The sequence below is a fragment of the Puntigrus tetrazona genome, chromosome 6 (assembly GCF_018831695.1).
Source record: "Puntigrus tetrazona isolate hp1 chromosome 6, ASM1883169v1, whole genome shotgun sequence".
Lineage (NCBI taxonomy): Eukaryota > Metazoa > Chordata > Actinopteri > Cypriniformes > Cyprinidae > Puntigrus > Puntigrus tetrazona.
In genome coordinates this window covers 13,203,763-13,228,592 of record NC_056704.1, presented here as the reverse complement: position 1 = coordinate 13,228,592, position 24,830 = coordinate 13,203,763, and the positions used below count along the sequence as shown (strand labels likewise).

The following is a 24,830-nucleotide window of genomic DNA, read 5'->3' as shown; positions in this document are numbered from 1 at the left end:
CTTTCAAACGTTCAAGCAACTAGAGACCAACGGCGGAGGCCCACAGCTACATCAATAACCAACCAATTTTAGATCTCACAAACGCAGTGCCAAAACATGCAATTGATCACTTGTCAGAAGGTTTGAGCATGAGGATCATTAACCAGAGAGATCAGCTAAATTAGAGTACGGGAATTCTGTCTCAACACTGACAAGGTGAGAAGGTGTCAGCAAAAAGTCTGCAAATAGACTTTTAAACACTGGTTAATTGCAAGTTAGGCCTACATAACATTAACCCCGCCGCGGACTCTGTGAAACAGGCACAGGCGTTTGAATACATCTTCTTTCTGAACTGGGTTTTGCGTTCATGTTCTTGAACAGACAGGAAGTTCCTAAGTGTCCCAAGTGTTCCCAAACACTTTTCCAGTTTCCTGCTGGCGCACTACTAGAAACCTTTAATACATCCGGTACTGAATAATCCATCCATCCACACCATAGTACACCAGAGTGTAACATGACAAGGCCAATGTGTTCATTTTTTACACTGATGCATACACACATAAACATAGGAGGGGAAAAAAAATGATTTGAATCACAATATAACAGGATGTGCCGTCTGACCACACTTGCGCTGTTAGCAGTGCGTTATCTTTATTATCTTTACTATATATACACAACATAAACAGGCTATGCATGAAAATACTCCATTTAAAGTGCTGCTGCAAAGATTGACAGGTCAGCATTGATTATGGTTATGTTACATAAACCAGATAAATATCTTTCATTATGTAATACCGAACTGTTTGTGCAGAGCGTGACAACAACCACACCAATGTCACAGGTTCACATCCCAGTGAAAAAATAGCAAAGTGCAAAATTTATAAAAAAAAAAATAAACAGGATTTTAGTGAGCCCCCCAAAAAAATTCTATAGGCCAAGACAGTATAAAAAGAGAAACTACAGGCCTCACTTAAACAGCAAAGGAAAAAAATATATTGTAAACCCCATGTGACATCCAGTATAGATGGCTACTTCTTAATTTACGGTAAACACAGATCGAGAATGACCTTAAATGTCATCAACACGGACAGTCAATTTGGTGTTTAGATTTTTAAATAAATAGCCAGAATAAAAGTGCTGGATTGCTGACCGAATTATTCCTGCAGACTTAAGTTGACTTTTTAGTTGACTATCATTCAATATTCTTCTTTTAAGAAAACCCTCAAAACGATACACAAGAGAGGCAACTAAAGGGCCAGAAATGCTGCCCAGCTTATGAGGCCCTCATCTATTTTTTAATGGCCAGCATCTGCTGTATGTGTAAGCATGCATGTTTTCTTCTGTTAACACTGAACTTGAAGGTTGGAGGGGAAGGTTGTTGTCCCGTAGACAGAAACTCTTAACTACACTGACCCTGCTGTCAATCAATTTAATGGCTTGTCACTCTTCAAATTCACAAGCGAATAAAGAACAAGGTCACAAGCACTGGATGCCATTGTCAAGAACCAGACCCATGTGCTTCCAGTTCTCAAACTGAGCCATGGCAGGTCCAAGAGCAAGTTTCTAGAATGCAGCAAATCATATTACTGAGTGTCAGCAGGACCCGTATATCTTTAGCTACTTACTCTGCCTCTGTTTCTTATATTAGAGCTTTTTGTTCCAGACAAATTCTCCCAGATTCTCAATGAGGGGCAACAGAGCTATAAGAGTTCAGCACTATTTGGAACGCTGAGAGCTGATTCGGCTGTTTGCTGGCGGCTAACACTGACAAGAGAAGTTACTCTCCAGGAACAGATTAAACTCTGTGTGTGTGTGTGTGTGTGTGTGTGTGAGCGCGCAGGGCAGAGGAACTCCACTTGTGTAAAACAACTGAAACACTGGCTGCTCTGTTTTCACTTCCTGCTATGCATTCTGTCATCAGAGCAGGCTTTGTTCCTCATTTATCGATAATGTGATTGTCTCTAAACAAACACACGCAGAACATGCCCAGTGAAAATCATTAACATCATTTATAAGGAGGAAGTTGAAAAAAATAGATATACTATATGGATAACTGTTTAAAATGATTTACAACTGTTAGAAATGAAATGCGCTGATAATATGAAAACAGTATTTGCTAAAACTATTATATTTGACCCTAAACCACAAAACAAAGTTGCATGGGTATCTTTGTAGCAATAGCCAAGAATGCATTGATTGATTTTTCTTTTATGCCAAAAAAACATTAGGATATTAAGTAAAGATCATGTTCCATGAAGATATTTTTTAAAAATTTCCTACTGTAGAAAGGGGGGCATCGATAAAACTTGTGATCGTGTGATTGTGAGTGTGAGTTTTCCAAGCATTCTTGCTGGAGAGTAAAAAGCATATGATTTATTTTGCAGTGAATGTTGTGCAAGTATGTCAGGGGTGTCCAAACTCGGTCCTGGAGGGCCACAGCTGCCTGGAAGTTTCTAGTGTGATTGGTCCTTGATTAGCAGATTCGGGTGTGTTTATTTGGAGTATGTATTTAAGTGATTTTATGTCCTGTATACAGGACTGAAATTATCTTACTGTACAAGCACCTACGTACCTTCCTACCACTACCTATATGAGTTAACCATGGGCTGTGGTTGTTCAAATTTTCCAATTGTAATATTTTCTGTAATGAAGAACTGAATTCGGTATTAAAAGAATAAATTGTATTATATTAAAAGCAATTGTGCTTAATATTTTTGTTGATTTTTGATTTTTGAGTCACTTTTGATTATTTAAATTCTTGATGATTTAAAGTATTACTTTTCAGCAGTTTATTTATTTAAAAAAAAAATCCTTTCAAATATGTATAAAACCAAAAAGGGCCTTAAATGTTGGTAACAGACAAAGCCAAAATAGCAATAATGCCAAAAGGGGCCCGAATCAAGGGTTTCTGAGGTCAGCGGCCCCATTAATGATGTCCTAGAAGAGTTTATTTTGAGCAGGTGTTGACGAGGTCCCATGCAAATGTTGATATGTGAGTCAGAGAAGAAAACGGCCTCCACCAAAAGCAGAGAGCACGAGAGAGACGGGTGGGGGAGCGCCACGTCAAACATACGAAAGCTGAATATTTGACAGCTGAAACCATCATTGACCTTCTAGGGGGCTTTAGCCGCCTGTAGGGGTTGAGCAGTTGAGAATAATCCTCCCCCTGTCAATTGTCACTCAAGCTCAGCAATAACACAAGCTATCATCCAGCTTAGCCTTTCCCCAATTTAGAGAGAGAGGCACGGCGAGAGAAAGAGAAGGAGAGGAAGATCAGAAAAGATGGAGAGAGTTGAAGAAATCGCTAAATGAACCAGCAGCCATGAAATTCCCCCTCCATTCGAAAAACGAGATCAAACGTTCGCTGGCAGATTTGCTTAATTAAGTGTCCTTGAGCTGTGTTGATGTGAAAAGCTTTCACTTTTACACCTTACTTCTAATATCAAAGACGCAAACCAATCAGAGACGAGATCCTGAGGGGCTCAGCCAATCAGCACAAAGCGACGAGGACAACCGGACGGGAAACGATTACGGTCTCATAATGACGCTGACCCTCCGTGACAGCTCTCAATTACATCTAATGATCGTTGCGACAAGAGACGCAAAGCAAAAGATCCCCTTCAGCGCGAATGGAAGCGAATATATAAGCGCAGACCTCTCGATGAACCGCGGCCAGGAAATGGCCATTAAGCCATCTATTATTCGCTTGATATTTGAGATTATTTATACATCAGATTAGTTTGCGAAGTGGCTTTTGCATTGTGCGGAGGGATATGGAAATGTCCCGACATGACATCTGAACAGATTGACAACGGTAAAGACAAAGTTGACAGCTTTGGCTTTCACTCTAATCTGGCTTTTATATTGTGCCGCTGTTCCATTCAGAGATTTAAGTTGAAAGTGTGGCGATACAGACGGAAAGGAAAATAAACAGATTTAAGCAGATTCTCATTAGAACGACAGAATCAGCTGAGTTGGAAAACATCAGGATCAAACGCATTGTGCTGTGAGAGAGGTCACAGAGCTGTTGTTTTTAAACCGTGCATAGCTTTCAAGGGGAAAATAATTGTTTTAGAGCTCTTTGGTGTTCCATGTTCGGCTGGATGTTCGACGACTTCGCTTGTCTGACTGGAGAAGAGCACGGTAATACGAGACCTTAGATTACGAGGCTCAAAGAAATCATAATTACAATAAGAGGTGAAAATGGCATCACACGGTACACATTTTCTACACTTCAAACATCTCGCAATCCAAAGCAGATTTATAAGGCCTTCAAGAAAAAAAACATTAGCCAATAAATTGTATCTGCAGCAAGCCGGTGAGGCTGTTTTAACGCAGATGTGGTTTCGCACAGGTTTTTTTTCTTTTTAGGTTGAAGGACATCCCGCAGAAACACGTCGGTGGGCTCTATTAGAGTGGTCACTGTGGTATAGCATTAAGTACACACTTAATCAATTAAAAGGCAATTACAGCTCACTGCGAGACAAGGCCAGGCAATCTCAACAACACAAAAAGAGCTGGATGAAATCGTTTTGTTGCATGAAAGATATTCAGTCGTTTTGTTTGCTGCAGTCTTTGACAAAGACTCCTGAATGGGCTTTGCTGGAAAATAGAATACAATGTGGACCAGGTCTTTTTTTTTTTTTTTTTGTCATAGCACCAATAGCCTTTAGAAGACTAGGACCAAAAAGGTCAGAGGTCAGCTATCAGCATGTTCTGTAGCAATCAGCATTGCTAAGAAAGTATTGAAATTATTCTTCTTTTTACAAAATGCCAGCCTGATCTTGTTTAGATGTTTACACATACATTTTAGCTTGAATAGGGATGTACTGATGTGTCTAAAACATAAAAGACACACAGCTTTAGAAATGGAAAATCTTTTATATTACACAGCAAATTAATTTGTAATAGTGCATTTATTATTATAAATTTATTGATTTTAAAATATTACTATTTATTTAATGATGTAGTAGGAATACACTTGACACAATGGAAAAATATTTTTGAATAATATTAAAACGTAATATATTATAGAACATTATATAACATTAAACAACATATTATATACTTTCTGTATATACACTACCATATATACTACTGTCTATACAAAAGTCTGAATGAATGAATAAATGAATTGATTTTATCATATTTTAAAATGTAGTTTATTCCAGTGATGGCAAAGATACATCTTCAGACTTTATTCCAGTATTATTAACTATGTTGAAAAGAGAAACTTTGTTTCCAGGATTCTTTGACAAATAGAAAGAACAGCATTTACTTAAAATTATTTTTTGTATCAATGTTGTAAGAAACCTTTGAATGGTAGTCTACATATATGAAGTCTACACGCTCTGCTTTAAAAGTTCAGGAACCAGCATTCTTATATGAATTAAGCATTAAAACAACTGCATTAAGGTTCAGTACATACAAAAAATTCATACAACACATATATAAATTAGGGGTTGATCAAAGAAAAATTCGAAGATCTTCTTTTGGTTTTTTGATGCACTATTCTGGGACTAGAGCTGCCATCTCAGAGCATAATTTACTTGTGTTTCGAATAATGTTAATTTGTTTTCTTAATACATGAGGCTGCTCCCTACAATGTGGTATTTATTTTGTGTTTAGTTAAACACAGTCCTTGATGAGCAATTCCCAAAGGCTGGGGCTGCAGTTGTTTGTACTAGTGCATAAAATCCTTGAATTAGTGTGGGCTCAAGGGTTTGTTCTTTTCCCCAGATTGTGGCTATGGAGAGTGTGTATGCAGAGACTGCAATAGCCATCTCCATGGAGCAGCCAGTAGAAAATGAATCAGTTTAATGGCTCTCTGAGGCAACTCCAAAAAAAGAGTCCTTTACCCATAATAATATTTGTCCTTTTGAATTTTTGAATGGCATTAAGTTATTGAGTGTGGCTTTTCTTTTCGCAAAGCACTGCATATTTTCTGCTTCTCAAGAAATAAACCAATGACACAGAAACGATTGCTGCTTAAAAGGCTACTAGATTCTGCGTGGAGCAGGAAGGACCTATGACAACATAAGGCAAAAAACGCATCCCAAATGCCTGCCACTTATCATTCCATCACTCTTATATATTAATAACAGCGTATTGCATCACTCTAATTGGACTGGATGTTTCACATCCTTGGGCTGAATGTGAAAGACATTACCAGATATTCTTGGAAATTTTAAAAACAGTAACTGATTCTCAGACGCCTCAAGCTGTCTTCCTGCAGAGGACTCCAAGGTAGTGACCTAGAAGTTCTGCCGAGGGGGAAGACCAGCGATAAGAAAGGAAACTGCCATGTGGCATTCAGTGTCAACACCTTGTTTCTTCTCTAGTTTTGACCGATGTTCTCTTGCCTGGTTGAATTTAAGAAAGCCAATTGATGAGACTGCACAGTTTTAAAGCACAGAGCTCGATTTTAAACCTAAAAAAATGTGTTGAATCCTAAATACAATGTGATGATCCCATTGCATAGGGAAACTTTCCTAAAACAAAAGACTGAATATTATAATGTGTACTGTATATTAAGATAAAAGTATATATTTTCTTCCATTTACTACAGTACTTTACACTACCTATTATGTAGAGTACTACCTTAGAGCCCCAGTTAGAAAAGTAAACATACGTCTTTAATACACATCTAGAAATGTAGTCTAGTATATGATGCATATACTATGGCCACTTGGCAGGACAGACAAATGGACTGATTTTATAAAATACATCAAGTTATTTTACCTTATTTTATTTACTTCTTGTTAGATTCAAAGTAAAATCAAGTGGCAAGTTTATCTGAAAGAACTGTAATGAGAAAGAGAGATTCCATGTGTGTGAATTAGCTATGTTTGTGTAGCATCAATAATTACTATCAATTAATTAAATGTGACATTACCACCTTCGTGCTAATGTAGCTTTTCAGTAGCAAAAGAGAGTTTTATTGACAAAGGTCAGAAAATAGCACTGAATGTTTCTGTGTGTGGGTGTATGCATGAGTAACTGCCTGTATATGTACATACTTCATATAATGTACACACACACACACACACATATATATATATATATATATATATATATATATATATATATATATATAATACATATAAAGAATTCACTCACCCATCCAAATAATCAGAATCAGGTGTTCCAATCACTTCCATGGACACAGGTGTATAAAATCAAGCACCTAGGCATGCAGACTGTTTTTACAAACATTTATGAAGGAATGCGTCGCTCTCAGGAGTTCAGTGAATTCCAGCTTGGTACTGTGATAGGATGCCACCTGTACAACAAATGGTGTCATGAAATTTCCTCGCTCCTAAATATTCTACAGTCAACTGTTAGCTGTATCATAAGAACGCGGAAGTGTTTGGGAGTGACAAATCGCCCTTCTCCATCTGGCAATCTGATGGACGAGTCTGGGTTTGGCGGTTGACAAGAGAATCGGTACTTGTCTGCCTGCATTGTGCCAAGTGGACCAACGCCATACTGAACCCTATCGATTAGGAAAGAGATGTCACTTAAGTTCATATGCGAGTCAAGGCAGGTAAGCGAATATTTTTGGCAATATAGTGGCATATACAAGGCTTGGACAATGAAACTGAAACACTGGCCAATTTAGTGTTGGAGGTTTCATGGCTAAATTTGACCAGCCAGGTGAGCGTCTTGCTGGATAGTCTTTGTGATATATGAAGAGTCACGGTATCCAGGGTAATGTCAGCATCTCCACCAAGAAGGAACAAACCACATTCAACAGGAATAACTGTGGATGCAAGAAGAAGCTGTCTGAAAGGCCCAAAAAAGCGTACCACCCTGACTGTTGCATGCCCAGAGAAAAGCATGGGGCTGGATCAGTGATGGTTTGGGCTGCAATATCATAGCATTCCCTAAGACCCAATACTTGCGCTAGATGGTCTGAACCATTCTGGAGGACGATGTGCACCCAATGGTTCAAACATTGTATCCTGAAGGTGGTGCCGTGTATCAGGATGATAATGCACCAATACACACATCAAGACTGGGGACAGAGAGGTTTAATGAACATGAAAGTGAAGTTGAACATCTCCCATGGCCTACACAGTCACCAGATCTAAATATTATTGATCCAATTTGGGGTTTTTTTGGAGCAGCAAGTCAGGAAACGTTTTCCTCCATCAGCATCACATAGTGACCTCACCGCTATTCTGCAAGAAGAATGGCTTAAAATCCCTCCGGCCATTACATATAATGTAGACTACTGGGCATCACCAACTATGAATAATCACATGACCTAACCCTTTATCAATTCTATATTTTAAGGCACAGAACTAAGACTTCAGTTCAATTGTCAAAACTACATAAAAGAACTATCTGCATCCTCTTTCCTCTCTCTCAATAAATAAAATGTTAGAACTAGATGTCAAATAAGAAGACATAAGGGGAGAGAAAGTAAAAGTGAGTGAGAAATAAAGAAAGATGTGTGAATGTGTGAGGTAAGATAAGATAAACATTCAGTTTCTATTCAGACGAATAGAGTCAGAAAGTGTAAAGCCCTACAGAGAAACAGCATTAACAATTCATAAAGGTTAAAATAACTGTTTATTCTGAAGATTCTGATGAAGGATGCAAAGAAACTCCCTGTTGTATTGCCATCTGAAGCAATTAAATCACAAACACTAAGTAGAATACACACATATGAGTCACACACACTCTTTAACACACATAATGTACGTGCACACACATTGTTGTAAAAGAAATAGCCGAGTTTCATTTTCTTGGTAAGTTTCTGTGACGTTAACACAAGCTGTTTCTTTAAATGAGCAGTTATGACTGCGTAAAAATTCATGGTTTAATTTTAAAAAGGAGCATGTTTTGTGTGGTAAGCAGCCTTTGAAAATGCTCTCCGTCTCTCATGCACAATCAATAAATCATAAAATACACAAGCTACAAGCTTAAACACACAATCATAGGACACGAACACAGATAATTAATTACCACAAATGTATTATTCATAGAGACACACACACAAACAACACAAACACAGACACACACTTTCAAAGTATTTTCATGAATTTTTCATTGTGCACAGAATAAGGACAGCCGTGTGCTTGTGTGTACCTTTCCATCATTATGTCTGCTCTTGGACAAAAGTTAGCAGTATATTTGCAGCGTCTTTCAAAGATATTCAATGCTTTAAATACAATTTATTTAATTAAAAGTGTAAATATAGATATAGACACATGCATAATCAACAACTATTGATCATACTATTTCATGACTATTTAACTATTAAATATTACTAGATGTTTTTTTATACTTAAATACACTTTTAAAAAGGGCACTTTAAAAAAAATGTAAAATTTTAAAGTACAATTCAAATCTACGGGGCCTATTTTAATAATCTAAATAAAAGTCTGTATAAGCACTCAGGGTGTGTCCAAATCCACCTTTGCTATTTTAATGACAGGAAAACTGTCCGTGTGCCCGGGCGCATAGTCGAAATGGGTTGTCTCTATTCTCTTAATAAAGAATGGCTGTTTTTTGGGGCGTAGCGTGCAATAAACCAACCAGAGTCTCATCTCCCATTCCCTTTAAGAGCGAGTTGTGCGCTCTCACCATGGCGGATCGCTATTTACATGGTGGAATTTGTTGGCTGAAAAGCTTCCGATCTGCTCAGCCAATCTATTAAGCATAAGACAAAAATCTGTGTTTGCCCAACAAGGCTTGCATCAAAAAGTGTGTACGAATGTGCTTTAGAGAAACTGTTGGTGTGGATTCAAATTCCTGAGAGCGTGGGGGGGCGAGAAAGCGGAGCCGGTGCTGATGAGCGATAAACATCATTTCCATCATTGACGGATATTCCATTATTAAAGTTACAGGAAGACCCTCTATAGGAAGCTATGCAACGTACACAAGTTCTAGAACAGTAGGAAAGATGTTACTAAAGTATTCTGTGTGAGTCCAGTGATTTAACCTAAATTTTATAAAGCAATGCTTTATTTTTGTTTGTTCTACTGTTATTTAGAACATACTATAGATGTGGTCCTTACCTTATGAGGAGCAGAAGATCCACCGCCGAAGGGTGCCAGGCTGGCAGGTGGATCAGTGATGTAGGTTTTTTCCGGGGGAGTGGGCTGATACCCTTGGTTGGGTGGAGGAGTGGAATGATGACTTGGCTCTGCTCTCCATGTGTTCTGACCACCATAAGCAGGAGCTCCACCGTAGTGCTGGTCCTGGAAGCCTCCAGAGGGAGCAGGGCAGAATCCCGGCTGCGGAGGCCCGTATGCAAAATCAGGGCCTCTGGGTTGAGCCGGCATGTACTGTACCTGCGCTGGACCACGGACCGGCTGCTGCTGGGGGGCGGGGTGGGCGGCCCTGACCTGAACATTGAAGGTAGGCTGACTCGGAGTAGAGGCAGTGGTGTAGGATGCAGGCACAGGCTGGGGAGCGGACTGGTATTGGGGTCGTGGAGAAGTTGAAGCTGGAGTAGGGGCAGTAGGGGAGGCCTGTGGCTTCGGGGTGGATTTCTTGGTGGCTGTTAGAGGTGGTTGATTTGGGATGACCATGCGCCGATAGCCTGTAACAGGGGCGTTGGAGCCTGCTGCAGCTGGGCTGGCAGAATTCTGTAAGCAACAAACAGTAGAAATTAGAAATTAGTAATAAAAAGAAATGGATAAAAATATGGATTAATTGATTCAATTAAATGATTAATAAAAGTAAAAAAAAAAAAAATATATATATATATATATATATATATATATATATATATATATATATATATATATATATATATATGTAAATTCAATGTGTATGCCATGTGTTTAAAGAATTAAAAGTCAATATATTTAAATTTGAAAACATAAATAAAAAGAAAAACAGCCCAAACCATTCTAGTTATCCATCACAGCCTGGAAGCCGGCTAAATTCAATTACTATGCCATGAATTTAAAGAATCTTAAAAGTCAATTCTTTAAATTTGTGAACATCAGTATATATACATCAAGTAATAAAACAGCCCAAACCATTAAACTACTATCCATCACAGCCTGGAAGCGGCTAATGGTGCTTAATGATCGGACGGACATGTTACAAAGAGAGGTGGTCCTGGTGAACATCAGGGGGCATAGAACCATCAGAGCACCACAATTTAATCATCCCGTATCTCACAGAGCAAGTACAGCGATTATGCAGCCTGTCTACTACAGATCGATCCACAGGGCAAGTGCAACAGCCATCGGTTGGTCCTGCCCAGATCACATCCTCTCATAAACTACAGCTAATAAAGCTTGGAGATTTAGAGTCGAGAGGAGGGCATAAATTGTTTTGGTGGAGAGAGAGAAGTGATGGGCAGCCGGACGAGGGTAAAGACAATTGTGCTGATGCTAGCGGGCCTCATGGGATGGAAGCTAAATCAGAAAGATTTGTTTCTTCGGGTTCCTGGGTTCTTTTTGGCTCTGTAGCTCTGCGCAGAGAAATCTATTCAGTGTCCAACAATAGCTGTGTCACAGAGCCTGAGGACAGGCTCAATTTCTGTAGATGTAAAAAGATTATTGAAAATTCAAATAAGCACAAAACCAGAGACAACCATCAAAGATCAAAATAAATCCTAGCTGTAGAGCGTTTGGTGCTTTGTCTGATTGCATTAAAAGACCAAAGAGATACTTCCATTCTATAATATTTGGCTGATTTTATTCATCTATAGAAGGCAGTTCTGTCATAACTAACCAGCTAAATGAAGACCAAAGAGACTCTAATTTCATGATGAAACATTCAGTAATACACTTCATGATAGCACATCATTGCCTCGAGCAGAATTGCACGTTTTAAACACGTCTGTGAAGCGAATGTGCCTGTAAAAATGTTTTAATCTTGTGGTGATGCCCATCTCTCCACGAATTCAGACAGGAAGTGTTTGGTTGAGCGAGGAAAGATGCTGTTGCATCATGCACTTTAGATGGGTTTCATGGTTAAGGTGGCTTGCTGAAATAACTGGGTCAGAAAGACGTTTTTAAAACCAAGAATCTATGGTTAAAACCAACCTGTTAAACTGAAGCAGTGACAGAGTGTGTCACACACTTTAGATGGCATCAAATCATAGCGCAATGTAAGTATTTCTTATAGATTTTAAATGTGTTTTTGAATTAAAGTAGTAATTTAGTAGAACATAGTAAATTATACAGAGGTAACAATCACTACTTAACATTCAAAATGTAATTCTGACACAATGTACAAATATGCATATTGCAGATAAGTACAAATATTTTTATAAGAAAAAAGGCATGTAATGTAAAAATAAATATAAAATTGGATAATTGGATATGCTGCCAGAATATTAAAACTCATAATATCATGAAAAAACACTTTATGAAGTTCACTGTCTCTATTTTGAAATGCCAATGGCATTATGTGTGCATGCAAATATTGAAGGACATTAAGATCAACTGAACAATATGAATGCATGTCAAAAAGCATGCCATTCAGTTATAATGAGGATTATTATTACAACCAGAATTCCGGAAATGTTTTTTTTTTTTTTTACTTGAATAAAACGAAAACAAAAAGACTTTCAAATCACAAGCCAATATTTTGTTCATAATAAAACATAGAGAACATAACAAATGTTTCAACTGAAAAACTTTTCTCACTTAAATGAGCTCATTTCAAATTTGCTTGCTACAGGTCACAAAAATGTTGGCGAGTGGGGCAACAAGGGGCTGGAAAAGCAAGAAATTTTGAAAATGTTCAGCTGGGAGAACATTTAGCAACTAATTAAGTTAACTGACATCAGGTTTGTAACATAATTAGCCATAAGGGATGTCTTAAAGAGGCATAGTCTCTCGGAAATAAAGATGGGCAGAGACTCTCCGATCTGTGAAAGAGTGCATGAAAAGATTGTGGAATACTTTAAAAACAACGTTCCTCAACATCAAATTGCAAAGGCTTTCCAAATCTCATCATCTACAGTGCATAACATCATCAAAAGATTCAAAAAACCTGGAAAAAAATAAAAAATCTACGTGCATAAAGGGGACAAGACCTTTGTTGTATGCCCGTGGTCTTTGGGCCTAGATGACACGGCATCACTCATCAGCATGATTAAAGGCTCACTTAAAATGGGTTGTTTTGAAGTGGAAAAGTGTTCTATGGTCAGATGAGTCTATATTTGACATTTTTGTTGGAAATCACAGACGCCATGTCCTCCGGGCTAAAGAGGAGGGAGACCTTCCAGCGTGTTATCAGCATTCAGTTCAAAAGCCAGCAACTTTGATGGTATGGAGGTGCATACGCGCATAAAGTATGGGCAGCTTGCATGTTTTGGAAGGCACTATGAATGCTAAAAGGTATATAAAGATCAACGTATGCTCCCCTCCAGATGACGTCTATTCCAGGGAAAACCTTGTTTATTTCAGCAGGACAAAGCAACACCACATGCAGAAGCCATTACAACGGCATGCCTTGGTAAAAGAGAGAAGAGTCCGGGGGCTGAATTGGCCTGCCTGCAGTCCAGATCTTTCACCTACAGAGAACATTTGGCACATCATTAAACAAAAAATATGTCAGAAACGAACACAACCTATAGCGGATACGAATGGGACTTAAATCCAACACCAAACCTCCAGAAACTCACAACATCAATGACCAGACGTCTTCAAAATGTTTCGAAAAGAAGAGAAGCTGCTACACCGTGGTAAACACGCCTCTGTCCCTGTAGCAGGCATCGGTTTTGAAATGAACTAATTTTGTGCATAAAATTGTACAGTTTCTCAGTTTAAACATTATCTAAGTTCTATCGTGAATAAAACATTTGCTAATGTGTTTTAAAATTCTTTTAGTTTCAATTAAATTTTTTTTTTTTAAATGTCCCGATGTTTCCAGAACACTGGTTGTATTATTAATTATCGTTATTACTTATTCAGCTGTTATTAAGCATTTTAGCGATTTTCCATGAAATCATGGAAAAGAAGTAAACTGTGCTGCCTAAATACAGGCAGAAGCAAATAAATAAATAAATAAATAACATGGTTGATAACATCTGCGCTGTACAGCTAAAGTGGAGGGCAGAAGTAAATGACTTCTCCAAGGTGACTGCGCCAGTTTCAATTACACGTAACAAAAGCAAAGTCTGTTTCAAATAGATCACCAGTGTTAAATTCTCTAATGACCTACAAACTAGCTGTCATTAACCTATGCTTTTCTTTTTAGGTTACTGCCTTAAGCCAGAGAATGAGAAATCAATTACCGTCTCTATCACATGATGAGAAAACTGAACGTACATGCCTGTGGCAGACGCTTGTTCTTTAAAGACACAAATATGGCCTGTTATTACGGCTCACAGCGGAAGAGGTCTGGGTGACACAGCGAACGTGATGACCAATCAAGGTAACCAATCACAGAGGTTTATTAACCTAACTGAGTAAATTAAGATGAGTGGGAGCTCAAACTCTTAATCACGTTTTATCTTTACATTTAGGAGCAGGAAAAAAACAGTCCTTGGTTTCACGGCCAAAATCATCACGGATACGATTGTTTAAATGAAGGACGAACTGTATTTGAGTCATCTTAATGTGCTTGAGCTGCACCTATTAAAATGAGGAAAAATGATAAATGAGTTTGTTTTCTTTTTATCTTAACAATAACACCTCAGGCTTCATGACATAAAGTCAGATATACTCGAAAAAGGCCCCGTGAAATATTTCACACTCTTAACTACAATTTCCGTCTCAGTGATTAGGGCCGATGTATCTGTCTGCATGCAAATGTAAAATACCCTAAACGTGCCCTTCAGGAAGTGAAATTACTCAATTTAAATGTTTCATGCTATTTTAAATACTTGATATTATTAATTTATCTATAAAGACCTTAAACCCTAACATTTACTTAGGAGAGGGCTGGAAATGCAAATAGGACCCTAAAAATAATTATATTGTCATGGCAAATTTTACACCCATTAGATTAGAGGAGAGGAAATCGTTCCTTTATTTGAGGGTGAAATCATGGGTAGGAGAAGATTGGTATGAAATGGCACATCACAGATTTCCTTGTGCAAACAAATTAGGAAAGTTCTGTTTTACTGAAGTCTTAAACTTTGTCAGGGCACCCATGAAATACGCATCTGTTCACAACTTTTAAATACATGTTAAAATGAACTTCTGATGTTCTGATTTTAACATTGTCAGCTGCATATTGACATAATACGCGACCAGCAAAAGATATACATGTATAAAAAAAACATTAGGGTATTACGACATACCGGAACTGATGATAACCGTGATATAAAAAAATAATAATAATAACAATGATTTCCAGTTAATGCTACACATGGTAATTTCTGGTTGACACATCAACATAGCAGATGGCATGTTTGCACTTTAATGCTGATTTCCATCACAGATGACACCCCGTTCATGCACAAAAACATGCTGGAGGATATGACTAAAGTGAGTCCCTTGTTTGAGAAAAAGAAAGGGCAGAAAGGGGTTGGGTTCTGAAGCTGTTAAAAACCCCAATCCGCAGGAAGTTCTTTTTCGAATGCTTCTGTACAGTTATACTCCGAGTACGAACTTGCTTGGCCTGTGTGATTAAAAAAAAAAGGTCGAAAAACTGTGCTTCTAGCAATGTTTTAATAGGAATAATAGCATTACAGTGAATTGTTAAAGGCATGATGAACGGAGTCAGATCAAAAGATCTGGTATTTTTTGTGTTCCAAAAGGGAAACTAAGTTTCAGAGGTCCATTGTCCATTAGCATAGCACTGCTCATACAGAAATCACTTTCAAACCATCAAGTGTTATTTTGCTCAAACTAAATTTGCATGACCAATATGAACATTACCGAAATCTGCATGGGGGATCTTTTTCACCCTCACGTGAAACTCCCAGAAATGACTGTATTTCTCTGTTACATTTGGCAACGCAACAGTAAATGTGACTGCACCTGTGTGACAAAATAATAAACAAATGTTCAATGTGTGAAAGGTCCCTTTAAATCCAAATTCAAATGCCTGATCCAAAACCCTTTTGTTGAAGTGATGACAAAACAACTGGACATTAGCACTACCTACGAGCTGCACGCTAAGAGCACTAAATATAGAGCAGCAACGGCTGCGACCCAACCTTACTTTACGGATATCTTGAACAAACTCGTAAATCAGCTCTGTAGAGAATGGATCTGAATGAACGTGCGCCAAGTAAACAAGGAGTCCAGCCACAGCAGCGCTCTCTTACTTAAGAAACTTACTTTTCCACTAAAACTCATGATTCAGAATGACTTTTACAAACAACTTGAGTGTGAAATTTGTCTGTAACTCCAAGGAAAGGCTTTTTGACACATTAGAATAGATTAGGAGCGAGCGTGCAAGGCTCGAGGGCAGGGGTAAATCTGTTAACTTTGCATTTCAAACCGAGAGGGCGGATGGGGGGGGACTAGCGATCGTACAGCACAGAGGGGAAAAACCCCTCGCTGCAAAGCGAGAAGCTCTTTCTGCTCTCTACGTATTCTTTTTGTCTCAAAAAAACCGGGAAAGACGTCTCTTATCAGCCTCCCGGGCTGAAGGTCTGCCCGCGGGTCAAGACTAAGTCTGAGTCGCCCACTTCTTGTTACTTTTGGTCAGCTTCGCTCGATTGCCGTCTTTTTGGGGGCTTCGACGCACTTGCACAATGAAAGGCAATCGGGCACGGAGTAATGCGACTATCTCCTTCCACACGCATTAAAAAACAATCTCTTCTCTCTACACTCAAGCAGTTCCGGGCGCTCGTTTTAGAAAATAGGATGAGATAAGTTATAATAAATATGATTCGAGATGTTCCACTGACAAAAAGGCCTCCTGCGGTTTTGAACTCTTGTAGATTTGAATATTAAATACATTTGGGTGGAAAGGTTCGTATAAAACATTCTTTTAGTAATCAAATGTCAAGCTCTGCAGACAACATGAAACGAAAGGTAATATTAGTTTCCCTTTGAGTCTGACAGGAAATGTTTTCACTGGACTCTCCGCAGAACTAGAGCAGTTTCATAATCACTGGGCACGCTCACATGCGCGATCTTAAACAGATATTCTTAACAACCTGACAGCCTGTAAGGTCAAGTGAATGTCTTAGACTGTCGGGGAGCTACATTTTACATCGATTACGCTTAATAAGATGTTGAGCAAACACAAATTATGGATCCAATGCGAGTGTAATCTAATACAGACAGATTAAATGACTTTTGGACAGATTATTACATCTTATTACTAGTCATAAATGTAAAACAATATTTCTGTATTTATGTCATATTGGCACCTGTGTATTTTACAGTTTATAGCTGTATATACTGTATCATTGTATATCATCATTTATTCACCCAGGTTGATCAAAGTTAATTTTCTTTTTCCGGTTTTGCACAAAATAAGAGCTGAACAAACTAAATTAGAGTGGAAGTCAATGGCTACCGTCAAACTGTTTTGGTTACCAACATTCTTCGAAATATTTAACAAAAGAAAGAAACTCCTACAGATTTGAAATGGGAAGTAAAGTAATTGTCATTTAGGGTGAAATATCCCTTTAGGTCAGGTAAAACGTAAACATAAACTCGTAATATATGACACTGATAACAAAAAAAAGAGAAAAAAGAAAATCTTGATACAAATCTCAAGATCGCTTATTGCACCTTCTTATAAAAATTGGAAATGTACAACTTTTTTTTGCCTATTTGAAATCGAATCTGTACAGAACATCTTACAATCGAGTGAGGAGCCCCAGGCCCTCACGGGACCATAGGACCAAGTAAACACACTGAATGGCTTTTCTTAGAGAGAAACTACACAAAAGGTTTAAACAAAAAGATTAATGCCTCTTACGACGATTCTGCTTTGCATTTATTTGAAGACATTTGAGATCTGAGTCTGTCGCCGTCTTTTTTCTCAACCTTTGTGCCTTCTCTGAATCAGATAAGTCAAGTGAAGGTATTACCAGAAAGCTGTAATTGTGACTGAAGCACGCACAATATCAATCACGAAACTGTCCATCAAAGACGCTGTTCTCAGAAAAACTTTCATTTACACGTTTTGAGTAGGAGTTTGTTTTTTTGAAATTCCACATAGGGGGCTTTCATCTTTTTTCTTCTGTTTCATTATGAGCTTTCGTTCCTCGCCTAACCATATTCTCCAATAGTTTCACAGAAACTACAGACAGAGAGAGGTATTCTTCAGAGGGTTTATGCGTGACCATGATACAAAGATATCAAAGATGTCAAAGCAAAGCAACGAGTAGGATTGCATTTGAATATGCTGCACATGTATCCACCTAGCCTAATTTCAGGGAAATATTACTAACACTACAACTAACAATACTGATAATATCAGCACTGTCTGATTTGTGATTTATGGTTTGAGATCATTGGTCATGTGTGAGAATGTAATATTCAGTGCAGTATTTTGAAAGTGCCGAAGCCGTACGTATCACCGCATGAGTCAACTCTGCACTTCATGAAACCCTTTTTGAAAAGTCATCCAGGGCCTTATATAGGCTTATATATACTACGTCTATTTTATGTAGCAATTCAACCATTAAATACATAATGCACCCCACAGCGATGAAGTCCCCTTACGTTTGAACAGCCACAGGAGAACCTGACCGCCAGATGTTTTTCATCCAGACTGAAAAGGTGACACACTGTATTCATATTTTGTTTAGTTTTTTTAGCTTTGTATATTTTTTTTTAACTAGGTAAAATATTACTAGAAAATTGAAATTAAGTTTTATTTTAAAATAAAAAATGTTAAAGTATATTTTAAAATATTATATTTAATGAATATATATATATATATATATATATATATATATATATATATATATATATATATATTATATATATTATATTTTATATATATATTATACAACTTAACAAGATTAAGATTAATAATAATAATAATAAAAAATTAACAAATATTAAATATACATCAGGGATGTACCGGGACAAGTATTCATAGCTAAATTTTTAGTATGTGTCTTTCGGTTTGGTACGTATGTGTACCGAACAAATAATATTTTTTTCAGGAAATTCTGACACTAAATGCCTCTTTGCTCTTTGATGAGTGCTGTACAGAAGCCTCAGCTTTAAATGAAGCGCGGAGCACTTCGCTACTAGCTGTAACGCAAAATAAACAAGAATGAACATTTAATCAGTTTCAGCTCAACTGCAGAAAGACTTCATTAAAACAGCCAGTAAACAAAATGTCACGTAGCATTTTATATATCTCAGGCAAGTCACTCGTTATTTGCAAGATGAAATGTAGAGAAAAACATCTCACCTCATTGTACTCTACCAGTTACAGATGTCTAAATTACTGAATGTACATTTAAGTAAATCTTTTATAAAAACAACTTTTGACAGCCTGTGTAAATGATTATAATTAAACAACAATTAGAATTGCATTTAAAAATTCATTAAAACCTGAATGATGTCCAATTTACACGCAATTTTTTTATTTGCTTATACATATGTAAACAAAATATCCTAGATATAGTTTCAAAAATTAAGAAAATAATAAATGAATTAGTTTTTCTTGATTAAGTTGCTGTTTTGGTATTTGGTGCTCTTAATACCCCTGGCTTTCACTGACCCTCCTGATACCCAGTCCAAGGGTCACGTCCAGGTCAGACATGTTTCTCACCACGTCATCAGATTTCAAAGTGTCCGATCAGTGCTCTCACGTCTGTGGGAGGAAGAAGAGGAGTTCTCGCTAATGTTTAGTGACAGAGCTTTTGAGGGCGAGCTGTTTAGCAGTGTTACTCAGAGGGCAAACATTGTAATGTAAAAAGGCAGGTTCTAATGACGGCTTCAGCATCTTCGTCTAACCACCGCGCCGCGCGATTGGTCGGATATGTGTAAAACAGACACACGAGTGATAGCACGCAGTTTATTAGACTAACACACAGTGACTGGCTACATGGAGCGCCAGCGGGCACGCTCCTCTTTCTACAGTTGGCTGCTCCTGTCAAAACTCTGAACCTGCTACCATGTTGACCTTAAGGTCAATGGCTGCCACAGGCAGTTGGGCACTGCCTTCCCACTCGCCCCCTCCTATTCTTTTATCTCCATCTCTGTCTCTCACTGTACTTTTTTCTCGTCTCCTTCATCTTGCTGGCTGCAGCCTGTTCAGTCACAATTAACATTTAACACCAGAGCAAACAGTTTAAAACATGTTTCCAGTTAATTAAAAGAAATAATCCGACTAAAATAAAAATTGCAACTTAAGTTAAAAATGTGTTACTCCGTGAACCTTTAGTCTCACATACACACAAGACGCTCTTTACTTACTAATTTGAGTTCATCAGACAAAGCAATATTGAACAGCTTCAGGAGACTTAATATTGTGTGTGAGTTCATTATTTTTTTTTTTTTTTATTCTTTTTGTCCCTTTTTGCGACACAAATTTGATTCGCAGCTGTGCTTGTAAGTCGCTTTCATTGTTTGGAAAAGAGCACTTTGGATTTTTTCCATTTCTGTAAGTTCTATAGAAAATTCATGAAAGTGAGTAAATAATGATGTTTATTTCTTTTTGAACTTTTATTTTAAAGGAGAGGAGACGATAGAACAAACGCCACGGTATCAAGCTGCATGCTTTAAAGGAATACTTCACCCAAAAATAAAATTCTGTTATTAATTACTCACCCTCATGTTGTTTCAATCATTTTTCATCTTTGAAACATAAATTAAAATATGAACGCGTATCAAAGACTGACATTGAAGATAAGAAACTTTTATACTTTTAAAAACTTTTAGCTAAATAAAGCCCTTTTTTAACGTATTCTAGAAACTTGATAACATTATAGTTTGACCACTGATATCACGTGGATTGCTGTCTATGCAGGTTCAGAAAGCTCCCGTATTTAATAAAAAAATAACAATTTAACAATGTCCTTTCTACCTTTCCTTTTGGGTGAACTACCCTAAGTAATTTATAATTGCTGTCTATGCAGTTCAGAAAGCTCTTCTAGGTAATTTAACACAAAAAATAACAATAATAATAATTTGTGTTCAAAAGTCGATGGTTTTATAGATTTGGAACATCTCCCAGCTAGTCTTTACAATCAGTACAATTTTAATAATTTTCAGTAACAATTTTAATAACACTTAATGCTTTACAATCCAAATTACTAAATGTTTCTTTCTGAATTCTTATTCATAAATATCAGAGCTAGACAGGATTCAAATGATATATCCATCAATATCTATGAGAAAAAAACATTACTCATCCATAGCGGACAAATTAATTTAATGATCTTAAGGATTAAACGGCATATCATTACAAAAACATTATTCATCACACGAAGCGTTCATTTTGCCATTTCTTGTAGCACTGGAGCAGTAATGGGGAATAGATCTTGCTCTCCTTAGCACGAGACGGACAACAGGATTATGTCTCAGAGTGGCAACTAAGCTGACAATAGCTTTAAGCAGCCGCACACCTTCTCCTTTCTATTTACAGAGAAGATAAGAGGAAATTGGGTGAATGAAAGGCAAGCGAAGACTGTTCTTCTGTGACCTTTTGCACGTTTGGAATAGCACACTGCCTAAATGTTGCCACATATTGTGTATTTAAACATTAACTGGTGTGTCACATGTCATTAACATACACTATTTTACCTAGATTTTAGGTGTAGATTTATGCCAGTTTTTAAAGATAAAGTCAAAATTTTAGCACCATTTCTTTTAAAGGGATATTTCAGCCAAAGATGAATATTACCCCATGATTTACTCACCCTCAAGATATCCTAGCACACCTGTCAACCCTCCCGTTTTTCCTGGGATTCTCCCGTTTATTTACCATTCCAGTATTTTTAAATCTTGCTATAAAAAAATATCCCACTGTGCATATTTTATATGCTTGCTACATTCACCTCTGGTAAAACCTGTGTAATTTGTATGGCCCTGACCTCATTATATGAATAATCACGTCGATATATTCCAAGGTTTCCTGTTGCCAGATCTCGTATGAGATGCATCCTCACACAATCGACACATACAAATTATAACCCATTTGTCCCCTCGACTGGCAACTTTACAAACCAGTGATGCTTCTAATCTAACAGAAAAAAAAAAAAAAACTCAAAAAAGGGCACAGGTTGAGCCCGCTGCACGATAGTGATGAGTGAATGACGGTTATATCTGTGGGCGCTGTGAATAATCTGCAGGTCGGGTAATAAAAAAAACACGTTCTGATTTGATGAAGATCAACTATTGTATATTAACTACATATTTGTGTTTTACACACCGGCATACAGTATCGGTCGTGTGTGTGTGTGTTCATGTTCATCTGTTCATGAAGATGCAGTGACAGAAGACGACTTTGGTATATATATATAAAAATATATATAAATACATTTAAATTGAGATATAGCTAACACTTGGTTTAATTGATTAAATATGAGTGCTGCAAGTTTTAAAGTCAGGCGCTGTGCTGCTTTCTTTACTGCGGTTACCGGGAAACGGCTATATTCTTTGCAAAGAGACTCCACCACCTTCCCCATAAACCGCTTTCTTAATTTAACAAAGGAAAACCGGTCTCCTCTTGGCTTGCATCGAAATCATTTTTCTTTACAAATCTTTGTTTTGTACTTCTAATTGATGTTTTGTTTCGCTCTCATCTCTGTGCTATCACATTTAATTACCAGCTACAACTATATCCTACGTCATCTAACAGAAAGGCACTCTCTTCTGAACGCGTATGACAGTTAACCAAAGTTAGAGTCAACTATCTGTAGTGTTTTAAATATTGATATTTGTGATTTTTAGCTTGTATTTATTATTACAGTCCTCTGGTCTCTAGAAATAAATAGAAATAATAATAAAAACAGGTTATTCAACGACCAAAGTTATTTAAAACACTGACTGAATAAATGTTTTCTGTGAAAAAAGACCAAAAATATTTATGACTCATCTGATTTTTGTCCAATCAGATGCTCTCTATGATTCAAGATTCAAGAAGCTTTTATCGTCATTTCGTCCATATGTAGCTGATGCAGTATACAGTCAAATGAAACAACGTTTCTCCAGGACCCCGGTGCTACAATAAATACAACAGAAACAACACAAGTTTCCAAAAAAACCCCACAGAGCTACATAACGGGACACAAAGCTAAGTAATTGTCCTAGCCACATAAGTGCATAATATGATATGATACGAATATACCTCCTCCTAACTCCAACTGGCTCAAATAAGATGTAACAAAATTATATTTTATGGCTGTGTGTTTTTTTTGTTTTATTTTGTTTTAAAAGAAAAAAATCCCAGCGTGCCATAGCACAGGATCTTCCAGATATATTTATACTTTATTATATTATAAATTATACTTTGACTGCTTTATTGAATTCTGAAGTGCCCACCGCATTTTTGGACAGCATGTGACACGGATTACGCAGATGTTGTTTTAGGTCCTTCCTAAAGGGCCGATCGCATTAAATTCCCTCGCGACCGGCATTTACAATAAATAACGTTAAACATTTGCAACAATGTTCGAGAGAAGCCACAAACGCTTTCTTGGGCAGGTTACATGCCCTCAGCCCGACCCAGTCGTATTTAGACCCTGAGCATACTTCAGCGGGAGGAGTGTGAAGTCAGCCGAGAGGCTCCTCTCACGGAGGCGGCAGGAAAGGAAGCAGGGAACAGAACAGTGACAAGTCATGATTTTACAGTCTCCGATCTAGTCAGCTCACACCGCCTGGGTAAATGAAGAGTCTTGACAGAGCTTTATGAGCAGGAGACAGAGAAGAGACAGTGATGGGAAAGGGTTTAATTGAATGGAGAGCTTGGAGTGGGCCAAAGTGTCAGCACTTTAATTGTTGTTACAGAGCGCTAGTGATGTAACTCGCTCTACAAACACAATATAGGGACTGGCAAAGAGTGGACGCTCACCAGAGACAAATGCGGCTAAAAGAACAGCGCTCAGCATTGATGTAAGCGCTCTCCATGATGTCAAATGTAAATGTGAGGCAATTATTCCCAATACTGGAACAAGAGAATAAAAAGACGGATGAAAAGCGGAACATCTCTCTGACTGAGATGCTTTAATATAAAGCACAACAGGAATTACTTCCTGAAAATAATTGCTTTTTGAACGAAGTCAAAGTAAAAAAGTGAATGTTAAGCTTATATGTGACATATTAATATCAGTATATTAGAATGGTTTCTGAATAATGATATATAGATAAAATATACCCTTTTCAATGTAACGCTGTTGAACTGAATTTGCGGAGCAAACCGTTCGCTAAAATATAATCATAACATTAACAGCAAATTGGAAATACAAGTGCGGTTCTGTTAGTCTGATGTGAATCAAAGTTGCATTTGTTACTGTAACAAACAATGCGTGCTTTCTTTCAGAATCATCATTGGCTGGTAGAAAGACAAAAATAGGTTGCATAAGCTTTCACCTAAAAATGAAGATAAGGTAAAAGTGTTAATAATTTTTTGGTTTTAGACCCATTGTCAGTCTAATTGAAAATAAAGCCCTCTTAGAACTGCTGTGTGTCTTTGATTCAATCCACAATTTTAAATAAATCGAGCGAATCAATGATTCAGTAAACCATTCGTAGAGGCAGTAACTTTGTTTCTGAATGAATCAGCCAGCCATTTGAATGAATCAACTGAATGATTAAGTGAATCATTCAGTTGATTCATTCAAATGGCTGATTCACCTTCTGGACATTTGAAATACCTTTATTTTAAATAATTTAATATTTTCCTACAGTGTTTGTATGTTGAATTAAATTATTATTTCCAAAGCTACTTATATTTCAGCTTCCTATTTCTAATCTTTTTTTTTTTCTAAACTAACACAATGATAACTATTATCTTTAATAATAATTTATTGTCACTGTAATTAAATTAAA

General features: G+C 37.3%; 1 protein-coding gene and 1 long non-coding RNA gene across 3 annotated transcripts in view; one reads left to right on the top strand and one right to left on the bottom strand.

Moving 5' to 3' along the window:
• The window catches only part of LOC122346940, a 29,615-nt gene extending 15,079 nt beyond the window's left edge, over positions 1-14,536 (top strand). Inside the window, exons 2-3 of the long non-coding RNA XR_006251183.1 lie at positions 14,161-14,337; positions 14,429-14,536. This is a non-coding gene — a long non-coding RNA (uncharacterized LOC122346940). The remainder of the gene's footprint in view (positions 1-14,160; positions 14,338-14,428) is intronic.
• The window catches only part of LOC122346939 (LIM domain containing preferred translocation partner in lipoma), a 159,986-nt gene that overhangs the window by 50,588 nt on the left and 84,568 nt on the right, over positions 1-24,830 (bottom strand). For both annotated transcript variants that reach the window (XM_043241840.1, XM_043241841.1), the window contains exon 6: positions 10,008-10,580. In XM_043241840.1, the coding sequence (XP_043097775.1) occupies positions 10,008-10,580 (573 nt within the window). The remainder of the gene's footprint in view (positions 1-10,007; positions 10,581-24,830) is intronic.